This window comes from Ranitomeya variabilis, chromosome 6 (assembly GCF_051348905.1).
Source record: "Ranitomeya variabilis isolate aRanVar5 chromosome 6, aRanVar5.hap1, whole genome shotgun sequence".
Classification (NCBI taxonomy): Eukaryota; Metazoa; Chordata; class Amphibia; order Anura; family Dendrobatidae; genus Ranitomeya; species Ranitomeya variabilis.
This window is the reverse complement of record NC_135237.1, coordinates 165,199,566-165,221,338: the sequence shown is the minus strand read 5'-3', so window position 1 is coordinate 165,221,338 and position 21,773 is coordinate 165,199,566. Positions and strand designations below refer to the sequence as shown.

The 21,773-nt window shown below is 41.1% G+C and overlaps 1 protein-coding gene across 4 annotated transcripts in view; it reads left to right on the top strand.

The window, feature by feature from the left end:
- SUGCT (succinyl-CoA:glutarate-CoA transferase) overlaps positions 1-21,773 on the top strand; it is a 1,711,098-nt gene that overhangs the window by 711,535 nt on the left and 977,790 nt on the right. For all 4 annotated transcript variants that reach the window (XM_077269202.1, XM_077269201.1, XM_077269204.1 and 1 more), the window contains exon 11: positions 21,581-21,678. In XM_077269202.1, the coding sequence (XP_077125317.1) occupies positions 21,581-21,678 (98 nt within the window). The remainder of the gene's footprint in view (positions 1-21,580; positions 21,679-21,773) is intronic.

The window sequence follows — 21,773 nt, the reverse complement described above, 5'->3', positions numbered from 1 at the left end:
TTTTAAAACTAAAGTAGCAATTTCTTTCATCCCATTTGCATCAATATATTTTAAACACTTTATTTTTGACAACTATTTTATGTGATCTTCAGTCCGGCTACATGTTTACTACATGCTCTCCAGTGTGGACAGATGGTCATTCTCTGGTGTCCTGTGAGTCATCATTAATCTGGAATTTCTCAGGCATCTCCCATCTACACCAACTTTTGCCTTCTTAGTTTGTCTGTATGTCAACCCAATCACAAGAAGATGCTATTTCTCATTTCTATAAGATAGCAATGATATAGTACTTTGTCCATACAATGAATTGTGTCAGTGCTATAAAACTCCATTGACTCACCCTGTATGTATACTATCAATGTGAGTGTGATGTGTTCAGAATTTCAAGTGTATGCTAAGAGATGCTCTTACAATCAGTGTTCCTTGCCTATTGCTGATAGGGAGAAACCTATGATATGCAGGAGGCATGGTCAACATGCTAAGAATATGTGCATGATATATATGATGTTTTTGTCATATGGAAAGGTGGTCCCCCAGAGTTTTCTACCTTTGTGCAGAGTTTAAACAATAATGACACAGGTTTTTGGTTTACATCTGAAACTGATAGTGACAGACTTCCATTTTTGAATGTGTTGATTGAGAGAGCATTGGTGACACAGACCTACAGGAGCCTACCTCCACCATTTCAATGTTAAGGTGGGACAGCATTCACCCCACCACTCTAGAGAAAGAAATACCCAAAGGTCAGTACCTGAGGGTTTGGGTAAATTTCTCTTCAGATGCCAATTTTAAGAGCCAAGCTGGAGATCTTAGATATAGTTCTATAGAGAGGGGATACCTGAAAACAATTGTCAATGAGGCTTTTTCCTATTCTAATCAGCAGGGCAGAACAAATGTACTTACCTAAACTGCAAAAGAGAAAGGGAGCAATGAGATACTGTTTATTACCACTTTTAATAACAGGACAAGTGACATCAGATCAATCCTAAACAAATTCTTGCCTATCCTAAAGATGGACAAAGATTTAAAAGATTCTATTGCTTCCTACCCACCCATTCAGCTTAAGGAAGGGTAAATCTTTAAAAGCAAGACTTGGATGTGATGCGACTGCAGTGCAGTTTAGCGCAACCTCCACCAGGGGGTGCTGGTGAGGGAAGAGAGGTTGCATACTAACAGCGTAGAAACACTGAGCAGCCACACAGGTGTCACAGGTAACAAGAGTGGTCAGACGAGCAGAGTCAGAAACTGTCAGAAGCAGAGGTATCAGAGGTCACAGCATGCACAGCGTCAGAGACAAGCCAGAAATAAGAGCCAAATGGGAGCGTGGTATCCAAAACGTGAGACATAAGATGAAGTCGAGGTACAAGTCAGAAGTCAAAGCCGATCGGGGAACGAGGTATCAGAGATGGAAAGCAAGAGACATGGTTCAGAGATCAGGCTGAGTCATACACTGTAAGGAAAATCACCAGACGAACACTGCATCAGGGATAGGAAATGGGTCTCACACAATTACGGGAAGTTAGAGGTAGAAGGATCACCAGGGTATGCGGGTCAGCTGCTCTAGCCTGGAAGCGTGAACTATCACTGAAGCTGGCCAGCAGACTGCAGAGGACTGAAAAACCAGCCAGCTCTAAAACGAGGCAGAGGGTTTTAACCCCCGCATGACCAGTCCAGAGAGTGAATAACAGAAAACAAACTCCGGACTGGATCATGACATTGGACATAGTCAGTTCTTGTCCTACCCTAGGTCATCCACATGGTTACCTTCTGATGTTAGTGGCTGTTCGATCTTGGCTAGTAAGCCATTTATAAGTGCAGTCACAAGCAAGGTCTTTAATATTAATATAGCAAAAATAGTGGAGGAAACAAGATGGTCTTTGGAGAGATGTATACATATGAAAGAACCTGAAGACACATCTCTTCCGACAAGCCTACATCTTGTAGTAACCACCAATCGACCAAACCGCTGCACGACCAGCTCTACCCTCACCTACTGTATCCTCACCCATCCCTTGTAGATTGTGAGCCATCGCTGGCAGGGTCCTCTCTCCTCCTGTACCAGTTGTGACTTGTATTGTTCAAGATTATTGCACTTGTTTTTATTATGTATACCCCTCCTCAAATGTAAAGTGCCATGGAATAATTGGCGCTATAATAAATAATAATAATAGTTAACAAATTTGGAAAAACCCCAAATAAACTCCCACTAGAAGACCATAAAATGTAACTTTTAATTCTATTATTAACCCCTTAACGACCGCCGATACACCTTTTAACAGTGGCAGTTAACTTATTCCTCAGCGCCGCGTTTCAATGGCACTGAGAAACAAGGTTATAGTGCCCCCCAGCATGGGAATTTCTCTGTGCTCTCAGCTGCCAGGGGTAGCTGAGACCCCGAAGAACATGGTTCGGGTCGGTTTTTACCGACGCCAGTGTTGCGATCACCATTATTCACGGAAAAACGGTGACTGCAAAAAAAAGTCCGTATTTTGATGACTGTATTTTAATGACTGATCGAAGGTTAAGTTTTAATGACCACTTTTTGCTAAACAATAAATAAGATTAATTCACTGGAGGACACAGACATAAAAGGGCCCCTGTGCAAGAACAATTTATGAGCCCTTTGCAGTCCAAGAGCTCCTAAAAATGCAAAATTACACCTGCTTTGGGGGTAGAAATGGGCCTTCTTACGTCTTGGACCCCTGTGTGGCCACACATTTTGCACCAATGATATGCCCGCCCCTGGATTCACTACATGCTCTCAATTAGGAACAGATGGTTATTGTCTGGCTTCCTGTGTATCATCAACAGCTTTGAATTTCTTGGGCACCTCCCATCTCCACCAACTCCTGCCCTATTTTTTGTTTAAATGTCACCCCAGTTGCAAGAAGATGCCATTTGTGCTTTATATAAGATAGCATTGATTAGTACTTTGTCCATACAATCAATAACTGCAGTGTTATGAAACTCCATTGACTCACCCTGCCTATGTGTATACTATCAATATGTGATGTGTGCAGAATTTCAAGTGTATGCTATGAGATGCTCCGATATTCAGTGTCCCTTGCCTATTGCTGATAGGGAGAAACCTGTCAGAAGCAGGAGGCATGGTCATCATGCTAAGGGTATGTGCATATATCAACTTTTATATGCCATCATACTTGTATTGTTTTGAAGCAGGAGATGCTTCAGAAAAACAGCAGCTGTTTTTTCATGAAGCATCTTCTTTGTCATCTTGTGCACCACCTTCGTTGTGGCTTTGCCACCAACAGTTTGTGTTTTTTCCACATATAAAATAGTGGTGACTTCCAAATGGAAACCACCTAAAGAATGGTTTGGTCACTTCTTTGCTTTTTTTTTGGTAACCGAATTCGCCTGAAATGATGTTGTGTGCACATACCGTTAAGTTACTTTTATGGAAGAAGATCAAAGACGAAAAATACACATATATGTACGCGTAAAGCTCATATACACTGCTCAAAAAATTAAGGGAATAATTAAACAACAGAATATAACTCCAAATAAATCAAAATTCATTGAAATGAAACTGTTCACTTAGGGAGCAACACTGATTGACATTCAATTTCACATGCTGTTGTGCAAATGGAATAGACAACAGATGGAAATTATTGGCAATTATCAAGACACCCTCAATAAAGGAGTGGTTCTGCAGGTGGGGACCACAGACCACATCTCAGTACCAATGCTTTCTGGCTGATGTTTTGGTCACTTTTGAATGTTGGTTGAGCTTACACACTCGTAGTAGCATGAGACTGACTCTACAACCCACACAAGTGGCTCAGGTAGTGCAGCGTATCTAGGATGGCATATCAATGCGAGCTGTGGCAAGAAGGTTTGCTGTGTCTGTCAGCGTAGTGTCCAGAGGCTGGAGGCACTACAAAGAGACAGGCCAGTAAACCAGGAGACGTGGAGGGGGCCGTAGGAGGGCAACAACCCAGCAGCAGGACCGCTACCTCTGTCTTTGTGCAAGGAGGAACAGGAGGAGCACTGCCAGAGCCCTGCAAAATGACCACCAGCAGGCCACAAATGTGCAAGTGTTTGTACAAATGGTTAGAAACTGACTCCATGAGGATGGTCTGAGTTGCCCGACGTCCACAGATGGGGTTGTGCTCACAGCCCAACACCATGCGGGACGCTTGGCATTTGCCACAGAACACCAGGACTGGAAAATTCGCCACTGGTCCCCTGTGCTCTTCACAGATGAAAGCAGATTCACACTGAGCACATGTGACAGATGTGACAGAGTCTGGTGCCGTGGAGAGCGATCTGCTGCCTGCAACATCCTTCAGAATGACTGGTTTGGCAGTGGTTCAGTAATGGTGTGGGGTGGCATTTCTTTGGAGGGCCGCACAGCCCTCCATGTGCTCGCCAGAGGTAGCTTGACTGCCACTAGGTACCGAGATGAGATGCTCAGACCCCTTGTGAGACCACATGCTGGTGCAGCTGGCCCTGGGTTCCTCCTAAAGCAGGACAATGCCAGACCTCATGTGGCTGGAGTGTGTCAGCAGTTCTTGCAAGATGAAGGCATTGAAGCTATGGACTGGCCCGCCCGTTCACTAGACCTGAATCTGATTGAGCACATCTGGGACATCATGTCTTGCTCCATCCACCAACGTCACATTGCACCACAGACTGTCCAGGAGTTGGCGGATGCTTTAGGCCAGGTCTGGAAGAAGATCCCTCAGGAGACCATCTGCCGCTTCATCAGGAGCATGCTCAGGCCTTGTACAGTGGGAAGGTCATACAGGCACGTGGAGGCCACACACAATACTGAGCATCTTTTCCTTGTCACGAGGCATTTCCACTGAAGTTGGATCAGCCTGTAATTTAATTTTCCACTTTGATTTTAGGAATCAATCCAAATCCAGACCTCCATGGGATATTCATTTTGATTTACATTGATAATTGTTATGTTTTATTGTTCTGAACACATTCCACTATGCAGTGAATACAAATTTGCAACTGGAATATTTCATTTAGAGATATCTAGGATGTGGTATTTTAGTGTTCCCTTTATTTTTTAAGCAGTGTATATTAAGTTAACATTGTTGAATATACTGTATAATTTCCGCTATCCTAAATATGTGTGCATTTAGGAATGGGACAACAAAGTAAAAATGACACTCGGTGGAAATTAACAATGCAAGCAAGAAAAACAAACAAACAAAAAACGAGATACAGTCATATCAATGTATAAAATGTAAATGTTATAACTAAACAAATAGATCAAGATATATGACATGCAACAACAGCTAAAAAATAAATTTTATATGTATCTACAGACCAAAAGTTTGGACACATCTCATTTAAAGATTTTTCTGCATTTTCATGACTATGAAAATTGTACATTCACACTGAAGGCATAAAAATTATGAATTAACACATGTGGAATTATATGTTTAACAAAAAAGTGTGAAACAACTGAAATTATGTCTTATATTCTAGGTTCTTCAAAGTAGCCACCTTTTGCTTTGATGACTGCTTTGCACACTCTTGGCATTCTCTTGATGAGCTTCAAGAGGTAGTCACCGGGAATGGTCTTCCAACAATCTTGAAGGAGTTGCCAGAGATGCTAAGCACTTGTTGGCCCTTTTGCCTTCACTCTGCGGTCCAGCTCACCGCAAACCATCTCGATTGGGTTCAGGTCTGGTGACTGTGGAGGCCAGGTCATCTGCCGTAGCACCCCATCTCTCTCCTTCATGGTCAAATAGCCCTTACACAGCCTGGAGGTGTGTTTGGGCTCATAGTCCTGTTGAAAAATAACTGATGGTCCAAATAAACGCAAACCGGATGGAATAGCATGCCGCTGCAAGATGCTGTGGTAGCCATGCTGGTTCAGTATGCCTTCAATTTTGAATAAATCCCCAACAGTGTCACCAGCAAAGCACCCCCACACATCACTCCTCCTCCTCCATGCTTCATGGTGGGAACCAGGCATGTAGAGTCCATCCGTTCACCTTTTCTGCGTCGCACAAAGACACGGTGGTTGGAACCAAAGATCTCAAATTTGGTCTCATCAGACCAAAGCACAGATTTCCACTGGTCTAATGTCCATTCCTTGTGTTCTTTAGCCCAAACAAGTCTCTTCTGCTTGTTGCCTGTCCTTAGCAGTGGTTTCCTAGCAGTTATCTTACCATGAAGGCCTGTTGCACAAAGTCTCCTCTTAACAGTTGTGGTAAAGATGTGTCTGCTGCTAGAACTCTGTGTGGCATTGACCTGCTCTCTAATCTAAGCTGCTGTTAACCTGCGATTTCTGAGGCTGGTGACTCGGATAAACTTATCCTTAGAAGCAGAGGTGACTCTTGGCCTTCCTTTCCTAGGGCGGTCCTCATGTGAGCCAGTTTCTTTGTAGTGCTTGATGGATTTTACCACTGCACTTGGGGACACTTTCAAAGTTTTCCCAATTTTTCAGACTGACTGAACTTCATTTCTGAAAGTAATGATGGCCACTCGTTCTTCTTTTCTTTGCTGCTTTTTTCTTGCCATAATACGAATTCTAACAGTCTATTCAGTAGGACTATCAGCTCTGTATCCACCAGACTTCTGCACAACACAACTGATGGTCCCAACTCTATTTATAAGGCAAGAAATCCCACTTATTAAACCTGACAGGGCACACCTGTGAAGTGAAAATCATTCCCGGTGGCTACCTCTTAAAGCTCATCAAGAGAATGCCAAGAGTGTGCAAAGCAGTCATCAAAGCAAAAGGTAGCTTCTTTGAAGAACCTAGAATATAAGACATATTTTCAGCTGTTTCACACTTTTTTGTGAAGAATATAATTCCACATGTGTTAATTCATAGTTTTGATGCCTTCAGTGTGAATGTACAATTTTCATAGTCATGAAAATACACAAAAATCTTTAAATGAGAAGGTGTGTCCAAACTTTTGGTCGTACTGTATATACAGTGGAGGAAATAAATATTTGATCCCTTTCTTATTTTAAGAGTAGGTTAATTTTAACATTGATAGATAGAATATCAACATTAAAACCAGAAAATCACATTGCATAAATTATATAAATTTATTTGCATTTTGCAGTGAGAAATAAGTATTTGATCCCCTACCAACCATTAAGAGTTCTGGATCCAACAGACCAGTTAGCCGCTACTAATCAACTTGTTACCTGCATTAAATACAGCTGTCTTACATAGTCATCTGTATAAAAGACTCCTGTCTACAAAATCAATTAGTCAGTCGGAATCTAACTTCTACAACATGGGCAAGACCAAAGAGCTTTATAAGAATGTCGGGGACAACTTCATAGACATGCACAAAGCTGGAATTGGCTACAAAACCATAAGTAAGACACTGGGTGAGAAGGAGACAACTGTTGGTGCAATAGTAAGAAAATGGAAGAAATACAAAATGATTGCCAATCGACATCGATCTAGGGCACGGTGCAAAATCTCACTTCGTTGGGTATCCTTGTTCATGAGGAAGGTGAGAGATCAGCCTAAAACTACACGGGGGAACTTGTTAATGATCTCAAGGCAGCTGGGACCACAGTCACCAAGGAAACCATTGCTAACACATTACGCTGTAAAGGTTTAAAATCCTGCAGTGCCAACAAGGTCCCCCTGCTCAAGAAGGCACATGTGTAGGCCCTTCTGAAGCTTGCCAATGAACACCTGGATGATTCTGTGAGTGATTGGGAGAAGGTGCTGTGGTCAGATAAGACAAAAATTGAGGTCTTTCACATTAACTCAAATTGTAGTGTTTGGAGGAAGAGAAATACTGCCTATGACCCAAAAACACCGCCCCCACTGTCAAGCATGGAGGTAGAAGCATTATGCTTTGGGGGTGTTTCTCCACAAAAGGCACATGATTACTTCACCGCATCAATGGGAGAATGGATGGAACCATGTACCATAAAATCCTGAGTGACAACTTCCTTCCCTCCGCCATATACCGTATATACTCGAGTATAAGCCGAGATTTTCAGCCCAAATTTTTGGGCTGAAAGTGACCCTCTCGGCTTATACTCGAGTCATGATCGGTGGTGGGGTCGGCGGGTGAGCACTGTCATATACTTACCTGCTTCCGGGGCTCCTGGCGCTCCCCCTGCCCGTCCCACGGTCTTCAGTGCCGCAGCCTCTTCCCCTGTTCAGCGGTCACGTGGGACCGCTCATTAGAGAAATGAATAGGCTGCTCCACCTCCCATAGGGGCGGAGCCGCATAATTCATTTCTCTAATCAGCGGTGCCGGTGACCGCTGACAGAGGAAGAGGCTGCGGCACCGAAGACCAGCTGTCCGGGGGAAGGAGCGGGACGCTGGGAGCAGGTAAGTATCGCATATTCACCTGTCCTCCTTCCACACGCCGGGCGCCGCTCCATCTTCCCGGCGTCTCTCCGCACTGACTGTGCAGGTCAGAGGGCGCGATGACGCATATAGTGTGCGCGCCGCCCTCTGCCTGATCAGTCAGTGCAGAGAGACGCCGGGAAGATGGCGCCGAGGAGCTGCAAGCAAGAGAGGTGAGTATGTGTTTTTTTTTTTATTGCAGCAGCAGCAATGGCACAGATTTATGTGGAGCATCTATGGGGCAACGGTGCAGAGCACTATATATATGGCACAGCTATGGGGCAACGGTGCAGAGCACTATATGGCACAGCTATGGGGCAACGGTGCAGAGCACTATATGGCACAGCTATGGGGCAACGGTGCAGAGCACTATATGGCACAGCTATGGGGCAACGGTGCAGAGCATTATATATATGGCACAGCTATGGGGCAACGGTGCAGAGCATTATATATATGGCACAGCTATGGGGCAACGGTGCAGAGCATTATATATATGGCACAGCTATGGGGCAACGGTGCAGAGCATTATATATATGGCACAGCTATGGGGCAACGGTGCAGAGCATTATATATATGGCACAGCTATCTATGGGGCAACGGTGCAGAGCATTGTATATGGCACAGCTTTCTATGGAGCATCTATGGGGCCATAATGAACGGTGCAGAGCATTATATATGGCACAGCTTTATGTGGAGCATCTATGGGGCCATAATGAACGGTGCAGAGCATTATATATGGCACAGCTTTATGTGGAGCATCTATGGGGCCATAATGAATGGTATGGAGCATCTATTTTTAATTTTGAAATTCACCGGTACCTGCTGCATTTTCCACCCTAGGCTTATACTCGAGTCAATAAGTTTTCCCAGTTTTTTGTGGCAAAATTAGGGGGGTCGGCTTATACTCGGGTCGGCTTATACTCGAGTATATACGGTATATATATATATATATATATATATATCTTTTTATGTGATGTGCACCTCCTTTTAGCTTTTGTTTCAGGTCCATCTTGATCTGTTTGTTTCAAAGTAAAATTTATTCTTTATTTATATGTTATACAGTTATGTGAACGTATCTTGTTTTTCTTTTTTTTCTTAAGCTACTTTGCATAGAGTGCATTGAGACTCTGCAGTTCTATGTCACTGACTTATTATTACTTGTTGTTTTTTCGATAAGATGCTAAATACACTTGTTTTAAAGAAGCACTCCCTTCAAAGTTTTTATCCTCTTAATATATTGCAATCATTGTACTATATATGTTGTGGCACTGTTGCAGGATATCCTGTGGCCAGGAGCTCCTTCCCTATCCCTAAAGCTATGGGCGCTCTAGCTATCCCTGCTCCCAGAATTACTTCTGATGGTGAAGATGCCGAGGCCACATGCCTTGCTGAGCTCTTAAATCAGCTCTTTACTTCCCCTCCCTCACCCAGAGCAGTAGGAGCTGTAGTGTATAAGCATATACAAACCAGACTAACAAGGGAAGACGTAGAGGGACAACTGAAAATACCAATCATACAAATATGCACTCACAAACAACAGAGTGGAAAACTGGGAAGTAAAGGAAGGAAAACCAAATAGGAGAGGATGAGGATGTGTATACAGACAAATTACCAAGTATTCTTCTGAACAACCCTCCAAACACTTCCTCAAGCAATCAACTCCTCCAACTCCAAAAAAAGTAACACTGGCAATCTCTGATTGGACTGTCCAGAGATACAGCAGGGATTGCTAGGAAAAAGGAGACCGAACTGAAGGAGTGGATAGGAGCTGCCCAGATGGCAGGGAAATATAAGAAGATGTCTCTGTGTTTGAACTGTGCTGCCTGTGAGATGAATATGCTGCTGTTTAGCAAAGTTCAACTGTTGGAAAAAGAACCCATCTCTGAAGTGATTTGCGGAGTTCGTGAATGCGACGGCAGCCGAGAGGTCTCTGACAAGAACCGTGCATATGCAGTACAAAGGACTTTACATTTCATCTGTGGGGTGCCAGGGTGTGGGGACAGTACAGCCAGTTGCCATGATTGCCACCCTGGCCTCTCCTGTTTCTACATAGAACGTAGAAGGATTCAGGTAGTCAGTTTTTAATCATGTGATATCACAGACCTAGTGGAAAGAGAAGAATTAGCTGGGTAGAAAGGCAAAATGATCAATTGTAAGTACACTTTGCCATATAATATAAGGATTTCAGTAGTTTTAAAGGATAAAAGATGTTATGGAAGTGCTTCTTTAAGCTCTTTGTGACATATATATCTGCAATAATTTATGATATCATTCTTGATGTTACCTCTATTATGATTGTTCTTTGCATTGCTCAATATTCTACTTTCCACATTACCGGTCAACAGTACTTTTCAGTACTTGGTAGACAAATGGCCTCTTTTTGATCAGAAACATTTCTCATTTTAACTTGTCAATTCAGACTGGCGGTCAACATCTTATTCCTTCTTCTTAGATTAATCTTCTGGTTTTGTTTCCACCTTGGCCAAATACCTTACTGGTAGCAAAGCTGCAGATAACATTTATATTCCTTTACTGTCAGAGACATCTTCTCTAACAGTAGAGGAATATAAGTAATAATAAAAGTAAATAGACAGCATTTATAAAGAAAACTCGAGAGCTTCTTATATTTTTCCACAAAAGCACATGCAAAGTTTGTTTTGATTGACATTTAGAATCAAGAACACAGTTATCCTTTGTTACACACAAGCTGATTGATTTGTTAAGTAGACAGAGATGCAATGTTAACTGTTACTGTCATCAAGTTAAAACATTCACTATAATATATGTAAATGTTTCCCAGTGACATTACGCAGATGGCAGACTCAATATAAGAAAATATAGTGGAGTGTGCAGCAATGCCAGTCATAGAAATGGATCCCATATACATAACTGCCACAGGATGTCACCATTGCTTAAGAAGTGACAGATATTGTGCTATGGCCATATGTTCTTAGTCCAGCCATAAATAAAAAAAAGTAGTAAGTGACTCATTGATTTATAATAGTGGTCATAAATCATCAAAAGTAAAATCATAAACTTGTAATAAATGTGCAAGATTTTACTAAATTCTTCACTGGGCTTACAAATGTAAGTAGAAAAAAAGAGCTCTTTCCTGGAGACCTGACACTAGAACGTGCACATTTGCCACCATGTATCCTGACCCTTTATTATTTATTGTGTATTAATTTATAGTCCACCTGTTTGAACATTGCAAGATTGTTTAAGGTTATTGTTGCGTTAGTATCCTAGAAGAAAACATATTTAACTTTCTTTAGACATGTTTTATTCTTACTGACTAGTAAAAAACAAACTAAATAATAAACTAACAGATCATGTTTATACTGATTGTATTCTGTTTTATATCATTTAAAGTTAGGAACTAGATTTTTAGCAGTGTCACTTCATTATGGTGCTATCTAGCAGTCAATTGTAAAGTAAAGCTTTGTTAGTATGTACATAATTAATTATGATTCTCTGCAAGTATGAACTTTTGGATTTTGTGTTAACATACAGTATAGTGCATCTAAAATTCAACTGATCCATTCTTTTTCAATAATAGTTTCATGCAAACAACTATTTAAATGCTACAAAGCTATTAATCTTTTTTTTTTCTCTACCTCCCATACACAGTAATTGCCCAGTATGCAAACTCACACATGAAAAGCAGTGTGGAGGTGGTGGTCTCAGAATTCATAGGCTTTCTTTAGGAATCCTGGCATCATTTAACTCCTTCATCCCCCAAGCCTGTTTTCACCTTCATGACCAGGCCAAATTTGAGAATTCTTACCAGTGTCGCTTTATTATTATTATTATTATTATTATTATTATTATTATTATTTATTGTTATAGCGCCATTTATTCCATGGTGCTTTACATGTGAGGAGGGGTATACATAATAAAAATAAGTACAATAATCTTAAACAATACAAGTCATAACTGGTACAGTAGGAGAGAGGACCCTGCCCGCGAGGGCTCACAATCTACAAGGGATGGGTGAGGATACAGTAGGCGAGGATAGAGCTGGTCATGCAGCGGTTTGGTCGATCGGTGGTTACTGCAGGTTGTAGGCTTGTCGGAAGAGGTAGGTCTTCAGGCTCTTTTTGAAGGTTTCGATGGTAGTTGAGAGTCTGATGTGTTGTGGTAGAGGGTTCCAGAGTAGGGGTGATGTGCTTTATGTGGTAATAACTCTGGAACGCTTCAACAGATCCCACTGATTCTGCAACTGTTTTTTGTAACATACTGCACTTCATGACAGTGGTAATATTTATTTGATATGACTTTGTTTATTTGTGAAAAAAACTGAAAGTTGGTGAAATTTTAGCAATTTTCCAATTTTTATTTTTATGCTGTTTAATCACGGTTATGTCACAAAAAATAGTTCATAAATAACATTTCCCACACTTCTACTTTACATCAGCACAATTTTGCAATTGTGATTTTTTTTACGAAGTTATAAGAGTTAAAAGTTGACCAGCAATTTCTAAGTTTTCCAACAAAATTTACAAACTGGTTTTTTTTTTTTTTGGACCACATTACATTTGAAGTGACTTTGAGGGTCCTATATGACAGAAAATGCCCAAAAGTGACACCATTCTAAAAACTGCACATTTCAGTATTCAAACCCACGTTCAAGTATTAACCCTTCAGGTGCTCTACAGGAATTAATGGAATATGGAAGGAAAAAATGAGCATTTAACTTTTTTTCACAATAATTTTATTTTAGACCCAATTTTTTTTTATTTTCACAATGGTAACAGGAAAAAATGGACCACAAAATTTGTTGTGCAGTTTCTCCTGAGCTTGCCAATATGAGAGGAAAACTACTGTTTTATTGCACAGCGGGGCTCGATTGAAAAGGAGCACTATTTGCCTTTTTGAATGCAATTGGGGGACACCATGGAGCGTTTGGAGAGCCCTTGATGTGCATAAACAGTTGAAATCCCCCCAAGTGACAGCATTTTGGAAACTACACCCCTTAGGAAACTTATGTAGATGTGTGGTGAGGACCTTGAACCCCCAGATGCTTCACCGAAGTTTATGACATTGAGCCGTGAAAATAAAAAAAATCAAATTTTTCCTACCAAAATGTATTTTAGCCCCAAATGTTGCATTTTCATAAGGATAACAAGAGAGATTGCACAGTGCACTTTGTTGTGCAACTTCTCATGAGTACACCAATACCCAATATGTGGAGGAAAACTACTGTTTGGGCGCATGGCAGGGAAGGAGCGCCATTTGACTTTTTGAATATAAAATTTGGTGGAATAATTAGCAGATGCTATGTCATGTTTGGAGAACCCCTGATGTGCTTAAACAGCAGAAACTCCCCACAATTGACATCATTTTGGAATTGACATCTCAGGGAATGTATCTAGATGTATAGTGAGCACCTTGAACCCCCAGGTGCATCACAGAAGTTTTTAGCATTGAGTCGTAAAAATAAAAAAGTCATATTTTCCTACAAAAATATTTAGCTCCAAATTTTGCCTTTTTTCAAGAGTAACAGGAGAAAATTGAATGCAAAATTTGTTCTGCAATTTCTCCAGAGTACGCATATACCCCGTATGTGGGGTGAACTACTGTTTTGACGCATGGCAGGGCTCAGAAAATGAGTGACGTTTTGGAATGCAGACTTTGATGGCATTGTCTGCAGGTCTCAAGTCAAGTTTGGAGAGCCTAAACAGTGAAAACCCCTACAAGTGACCCCATTTTGGAAACTAGACCCCTCAAGGAATTTATCTAGATGGTGAGTAGAGATGATCGAATATATTCGAGCAATATTTGCCAAACATAAATCCGGCCAAATATGGCAAATTTGGATTAGTTATTGGAAGCACAAGTAAATTTCCATAAATTCATGAAAAATTGGTAGCATTTGGTAAAAAGTGAGAGAAAATATTTGAATTGCCACTAAAGTATTTTGACCACATTGGCTAGGATAGTGGTGGTGTATGATGAGCGTGGGGCATGTGTTTGATGAGGGTAGAGGGTGGGGAGAGCTAAGAGGAGTGGCACTTAGAGGCTGTTCCTGATGCTGGCCTGAGTGCTGATAGATTTTAGCTAGTTAGCTAGGAGGTTGTTTCTAATTCAGATAGTTTAGATAGCTAGTGTCCTGTGTGACTGTGAAATTGACCTACCAGCAGATTTTGCATTTTGTGCCATTAGTGAGGTCCACAAATAAAGACAGCAGGGCACATTTCATAGATGTGTGTTGTGCATTGCTTCTATTCTGCTCCATGCACAAGTAGACCTTTCAAAATTTAAATTTTTCAGCTGCTAAATGTGATTTAGCACGCCATATCTCACCTTGTCATTTAGTGGCAGTGACATTGTTCTGTGATTTGAGCTGTTGCACAGTAAGAAAAATATTTTTTTTCAGTTGCTAACGTGATTCAGTACGCCATATCCCACCTTGTAATTTTGTGGTGATGAAATTCAGCTGTGTGCAAAGCTCATGCAGAGCAAAAAAACCCCATTTTTTTCTGTTACAAACATGATACAGCACACCATATCCCACCTAGAACGCATACCCATAGAAATCTACACATTCACGCACCTGGGGTCTTTTAGGCCTGTTTACAATTATCATGGAATAACTCACATAAAAATACTTTTCAAATTTTTTTTTACAATTGCAAGGTAAGGATGCATTCCAACTAGCGCTGGGGTCCGCCAGGAGGGGATCCGTAATGGATCTGACCTCCTGGTGACCCCAGCTAAGGCTGGCGGAATCCTGGAGTTACCAGGAGGTCAGATCCATTATGGATCCCCTTCTGGTGAACCCCAGCGCTACTGGGAACACAGCCTAAGATGTGTATATTTCAAAACATAATTATGTGCACAAAACAACAAAAAAGTAAGTAAACGGGCATGCCATATATAGGCATTCTATATGCAATTTTTTTATGAAAACATTTTTTGGTTGTAGCAAACTTGGTGCAGGAATATTTATTTGTAACTTTACATATTCCCCCGACAATTCTCGCATATTATTTTTTCGGCTGAATGTTCCTTGCATACATTTTGTCCGCAAGTAGAACAGAAACGCTCCGATTTTCTTTCCTTCTTTGCTGGACAAATATAGCAGCACTTTCTTTTTTTTCTCTTTGCTCCGGATGGTCCAGTAAGCGTATTCCACATTGGATCATTGCCTCCGTAATTTGCCTTGATAAGCAAATCTGTGTATCACATGTAAACCTAGTACAGGCCTAAAAGGCCCCAGGTGCGTGAATATGGGGTAGTCCCAAAAAAAGGTTGTTATACCGAAATGTCTGTAACATAAAAATATATGACTAACTGGAAATTACTAACAACTATATACCTGAGGATTACCTAGATTTTCAAAATTATAACTAAAGTACTTTTACAGAAAATAGAAAACTAGTAACGTGGCAGGCCTGCGAGGCCCCAGGTATGCGTTCTAGGGTTAATGACTGTGAATTTCAGCTGTATGTAGAGCTCATGCAGAGTAAAAAAAAACGTTTTTTTTCTATTAGAAACATGATACAGCATGTAATGAACCACCTTTTCATTTTGTGGTGGTGAAATTCAGCTCTGTGCAGAGCTCATGCAGAGTAGAAAAAAAATTCTGTGACAAAGGTGATACAGCAGGGTAGATCTAAGTTTGAAATTTGAGCATATATTCTATTGTATACAGGCCTCATCTACAGTGAAAAAAAAATACTTTCTCTGTTAATAACGTTATACAGCAGGCTAGATGTCAGTTTGAAATTTTTGGGTACTTACAGTGGGGCAAAAAAGTATTAAGTCAGTCAGCAATAGTGCAAGTTCCACCACTTAAAAAGATGAGAGGCGTCTGTAATTTACATCATAGGTAGACCTCAACTATGGGAGACAAACTGAGAACAAAAAATCCAGAAAATCACATTGTCTGTTTTTTTATCATTTTATTTGCATATTATGGTGGAAAATAAGTATTTGGTCAGAAACAAAATTTCATCTCAATACTTTGTAATATATCCTTTGTTGGCAATGACAGAGGTCAAACGTTTTCTGTAAGTCTTCAAAAGGTTGCCACACACTGTTGTTGGTATGTTGGCCCATTCCTCCATGCAGATCTCCTCTAGAGCAGTGATGTTTTTGGCTTTTTGCTTGGCAACACGGACTTTCAACTCCCTCCAAAGGTTTTCTATAGGGTTGAGATCTGGAGACTGGCTAGGCCACTCCAGGACCTTGAAATGCTTCTTACGAAGCCACTCCTTCGTTGCCCTGGCGGTGTGCTTTGGATCATTGTCATGTTGAAAGACCCAGCCACGTTTCATCTTCAATGCCCTTGCTGATGGAAGGAGGTTTGCACTCAAAATCTCACGATACATGGCCCCATTCATTCTTTCATGTACCCGGATCAGTCGTCCTGGCCCCTTTGTAGAGAAACAGCCCCAAAGCATGATGTTTCCACCACCATGTTTTACAGTAGGTATGGTGTTTGATTAATGCAACTCAGTATTCTTTTTCCTCCAAACACGACAAGTTGTGTTTTTACCAAACAGTTCCAGTTTGGTTTCATCAGACCATAGGACATTCTCCCAAAACTCCTCTGGATCATCCAAATGCTCTCTAGCAAACTTCAGACGGGCCCAGACATGTACTGGCTTAAGCAGTGGGACACGTCTGGCACTGCAGGATCTGAGTCCATGGTGGCGTAGTGTGTTACTTATGGTAGGCCTTGTTACATTGGTCCCAGCTCTCTGCAGTTCATTCACTAGGTCCCCCCGCGTGGTTCTGGGATTTTTGCTCACCGTTCTTGTGATCATTCTGACCCCACGGGGTGGGATTTTGCGTGGAGCCCCAGATCGAGGGAGATTATCAGTGGTCTTGAATGTCTTCCATTTTCTAATTATTGCTCCCACTGTTGATTTCTTCACTCCAAGCTGGTTGGCTATTGCAGATTCAGTCTTCCCAGCCTGGTGCAGGGCTACAATTTTGTTTCTGGTGTCCTTTGACAGCTCTTTGGTCTTCACCATAGTGGAGTTTGGAGTCAGACTGTTTGAGGGTGTGCACAGGTGTCTTTTTATACTGATAACAAGTTTAAACAGGTGCCATTACTACAGGTAATGAGTGGAGGAAAGAGGAGACTCTTAAAGAAGAAGTTACAGGTCTGTGAGAGCCAGAAATCTTGATTGTTTGTTTCTGACCAAATACTTATTTTCCACCATAATATGCAAATAAAATGATAAAAAAACAGACAATGTGATTTTCTGGATTTTTTTGTCTCAGTTTGTCTCCCATAGTTGAGGTCTACCTATGATGTAAATTACAGACGCCTCTCATCTTTTTAAGTGGTGGAACTTGCACTATTGCTGACTGACTAAATACTTTTTTGCCCAACTGTATATAGTTCCCTTGTTCTCCATACAGGAGTACACATGATAAAATCAAAATTGGCTTTCTTCCTATCGTGCTGCCTAAAGCAGGCTATGTTTCATGTTTTCATTCTTTGGTGCAGGTATTGTTCTCCATGCAGGGGTACAAATGATAAAATAGAAATTTGTTGTTACGACCATGCTCCAAATATTTGGCCACATCTGAGTTTGTAATTCTTTTGTGCTCAGATTCTGCTATATCCAAGGCTCGTCCACAGTAAAAAATCTAACTTTTTCTGTTACTACCATGCTACATAAAGCAGGTCACATTTTATCTTTTAATTATTTTGGGCTGGTATTGTGCTCCAACCAGGAGTCCACATTTCACAATAAAATTATTTGTGCTAATAGCGTGGTCCTTAAACCATGCCACATTTAAGCACTGGACAGGGCTTGGAGCAGTATTTCTTGCTTAAAGTTTGATTAGTAACTGGTGGATGAGTGATAGGTGTAGGCCTGGTGCTCTGAGATCTGTGCCAAATTCAGGCAACACAAATGAAGGAAACTCAACTTGGAGACCAAACATTTCCAAAAATTATGGGCAGATACCACTAAAAAGTGACATCAATTTCTATTTATTTATTTTTTTAATCACTTATATAGCACAAATAATTCCACAGCACTTTACAGACATTTACAGACATTAGTGGCACTGTCCCCATTGGGTCTCACAATGTAAATTTCCTATCAGTTTGTCTTTGGAGTGTGGGAAGAAAAATGTGTACTCGGAGGAAACCCTCGTAAACATGGGGAGAACATGCAAACTCCTTGCCGATGCTGTCCTTGGTGGAGTTGGAACCAAAGAGGGCTCCAGCTCTGCAAGGCTGCTGATGTTTTTGCGTTGATGACTTAACGGTCTAAGGGTTGGAAGTCTATCACTGCGATGCACACTGTGTGCCTCACTGCTGTCTTGGAGAGAACCACTGTCACGAATGACTTCAAGCATGTTTTGATACTGCAGAATGGATGCGTCCCTTTCCAGGAGGGGAAGCAACTGGCAAAATTTACTTTTGTATCATGGATCGAACAGACTGGCAACCCAGTAGTCAGCACTATTTTGAATCCTAACAATACGGGTAACAATCATGTTCCAGATAGTTCTGCAAGAAGGCACTCATGGGTCGTTCTCTTTCATGAGGTACAAGTCCATAGTGTGTTGGTGGTGGGACAACACTTAATCTTGCTTCCTCCATCCCCTCCTGGCAACAACGGACAACAGAGAGGATTCATTATCCTCTTCATCTCCTAACTGTTGCGCGTTCATTACCTCTTCCTCCTCGTCCATCTACATTTGTTTGTCCCATGTCAACCGCCTGTGAGATGACAGACCGAACTTAGAGATATTGTTAACCCTTCCGCATCCTCCTTTGCTTCCTCCTCTTACCCTGGGGCCATGACCACCTCCTCCCACAGACTATCCAAAGTGTGCTCCAGCATGTAGATTACCAGAATAGTGATGCTGATGATGGCATCGTAAGCACTAACCATCTTAGTAGCCATTTCTAAAATATGCAGAAGAGTGCAGAGGTCCTTCATCTGTGTCCACTCCTCAAGTGTGAATTGCACCATGTCCATACGTTGTGCCAGACTATGCAAAATGTCATACTGCACCAGGTCACGGCACTGCTACAACAGTTGCTGTAACATGTGCAGCGTTGAATTCAATGTTGTCATCAGATCGCATATCAACTGGTTAACCGGTTGGCCGAAAGATCTCTATACCAACTTAAGTGGAATGGTGGAAGTGAGCACACAATGACAGTGGTTTCTGCTACAGCGCATGCAGGCTTGGACAGTGGCGGTGGAATTGCTGTACCATTAGGTTGAGAATGCGAGCAATGCAAGGCACGTGTGTGAGGTTGCCCCGGCAAACGGCCGCCACCAGGTTTGCACCATTATCGCACATGGCCTTTCCTGGCTCCAGTTTCAATGGACACAGCCATTTCTCACATTCAGCATGGATAGCTTTCCTTAACTCTTGATCTGTATGAGTGCAAGTCATAATTGCAAGTATAATTGCTAGTCGGCATTGCTCTATAGTACAACATTGTAGTGAGCCCTATCTATTGAAACATCTGATAAAACACGTCCGAGTTATACGCTGGCTACTTGCAAGTGTGATCGAATCCTACAGTGTTTTTAACAAATTTTTTCCGTGTCCCTTTCTATGAGGCAATTTCTGTTTGACTTTTACTCCTTTTTTTAAATAGTTACTTAAAAAAGTTGTATTTATTTTAATTATTCCATAGTTTGATTTGCTTCTATTTCTTCTATTTTTTAGATTTGATGGAGATCTAGGTTGTTCCATGTTAGTTTGAAGTGCTATGTCACAAAGGAAAGTTCTTTCTGGACATTATTAATGATTAATATCGTGGTATTGCAGTATGTTGAATTGAACAATCGCAGGTTCAAGTCCCTTAAGGAAACTAAAAAATACAGTAAAAATAATGAAAAAAGTTTAAAATACGAAAAATTTTAAAAAATATATATAAAAATGTGAATCACCCCACTTTTCAACATTAAAGATAAAAGCATAAACTAACTTGGTATACCTTCATTCGTAAAATTATGACCTATCAAAATATAAAATGAATGAACCCAAACGGAAAGCCCTGCAAAGAAAAAAAATATCAAAACACAAGAGCTGCATTTTTTTGATCTATACAACTCTACCAAAAAAGCAATAAGAAGCAATTAAAATGTCATATATACTCCAAATCGTAACAAAATGTTAGATTGCTATGCAAAGAACACAGCGCTATCAAAGTAAAAATAAAAGCATTTTGGGTCTGGGAAAATGGTGACTTTTGTTTTTAACAAGTTTGCTATTTTTTCACTACTCTCATTAAACTTTTTTATTGACTTAACCTATGTAAATGTATTTGTAGTGCAGTATATGTGTATTAATATACTCATAGATTGCCATCTTCCCCAGTTTCCAGTGCCACTCTGATTCTCTTCTCGGTCACATGACGGCTATTCTGATTATCCGGCTTACACGTAAAACCCAGGGTCACTTTTACAATGTACACTTATGGACTCTTGTTCTAACGCTCCTTAATTTTACAGTGTGAGGACTCGTTCATACAAGTATATAAATCGGACGAGTGCGATGCAAAAAAATGGTATTTCACTCAGACTAATGTTATTCAATGAGGCAGTGCAGATCTGCAAATTTTTTCTCTGCTGTATTTGGCATGACAAAAAAAATTGCAGCATGCAGAACAGAAGGTAAAGCTGTAAGTGCAGAGATACAAAATTGCCTGGGGGGAAGGTGTTAAACTGTACAGCTAATATGAATAAGGCTACTTTCACACTAGCGTCGGGCCGAGGTCCCCGACGCTAGCGCTGTCTCCGCCGCACAACGGGGGCAGCGGATGCATTTTTCCAGCGCATCCGCTGCCCCATTGTGAGGTGCGGGGAAGTGCGTGGAGGTGGGGGCGGAGTTCCGGCCGCGCATGCGCGGTCGGAAAAGGCGGACCGTCGGGAGCAAAAAACGTTACATTTTTTTTGGTCCCGACGGTCCGCCACTGCACGACGCACCCGTCGCACGACGGGTGTGACGTGTGTAAATCCGTCGCAATGCGTCGTCTAATATTAGGCTATGGGGAAAAAACGCATCCTGCAAACACTTTTGCAGGATGCGTTTTTTCGGCAAAACTACGCATTGCGACGGATTTCAAAAAACGCTAGTGTGAAAGTACCCTAAGTTGTGATATGACTGTTGTGATACTGTGACTGCTGTCTATCAAGCCCAATATGTGAAATCCTTATATGTATATTTATTATTTGCTCATAATTTATAGAAACTGTATAAAATAATGTATGTTTTAATTTATTGGTACTCTTTATTTCAATAATATATATGTTATTTAGATTACAGATCTTCCTGAGCTAATAGATGATCCTCGATTCAAGACTAATAAACTTAGAGTGCAGCACAGAAAAGAACTTCTTCAAGTTTTGACAGCACGGTACGTGAACTTGAAATATTTTTATATTTGTTTATAGTAGTGGTAGCTGTTTCTTTGCTACTATATCATACATAACATTATAAGCAGAGTAATGA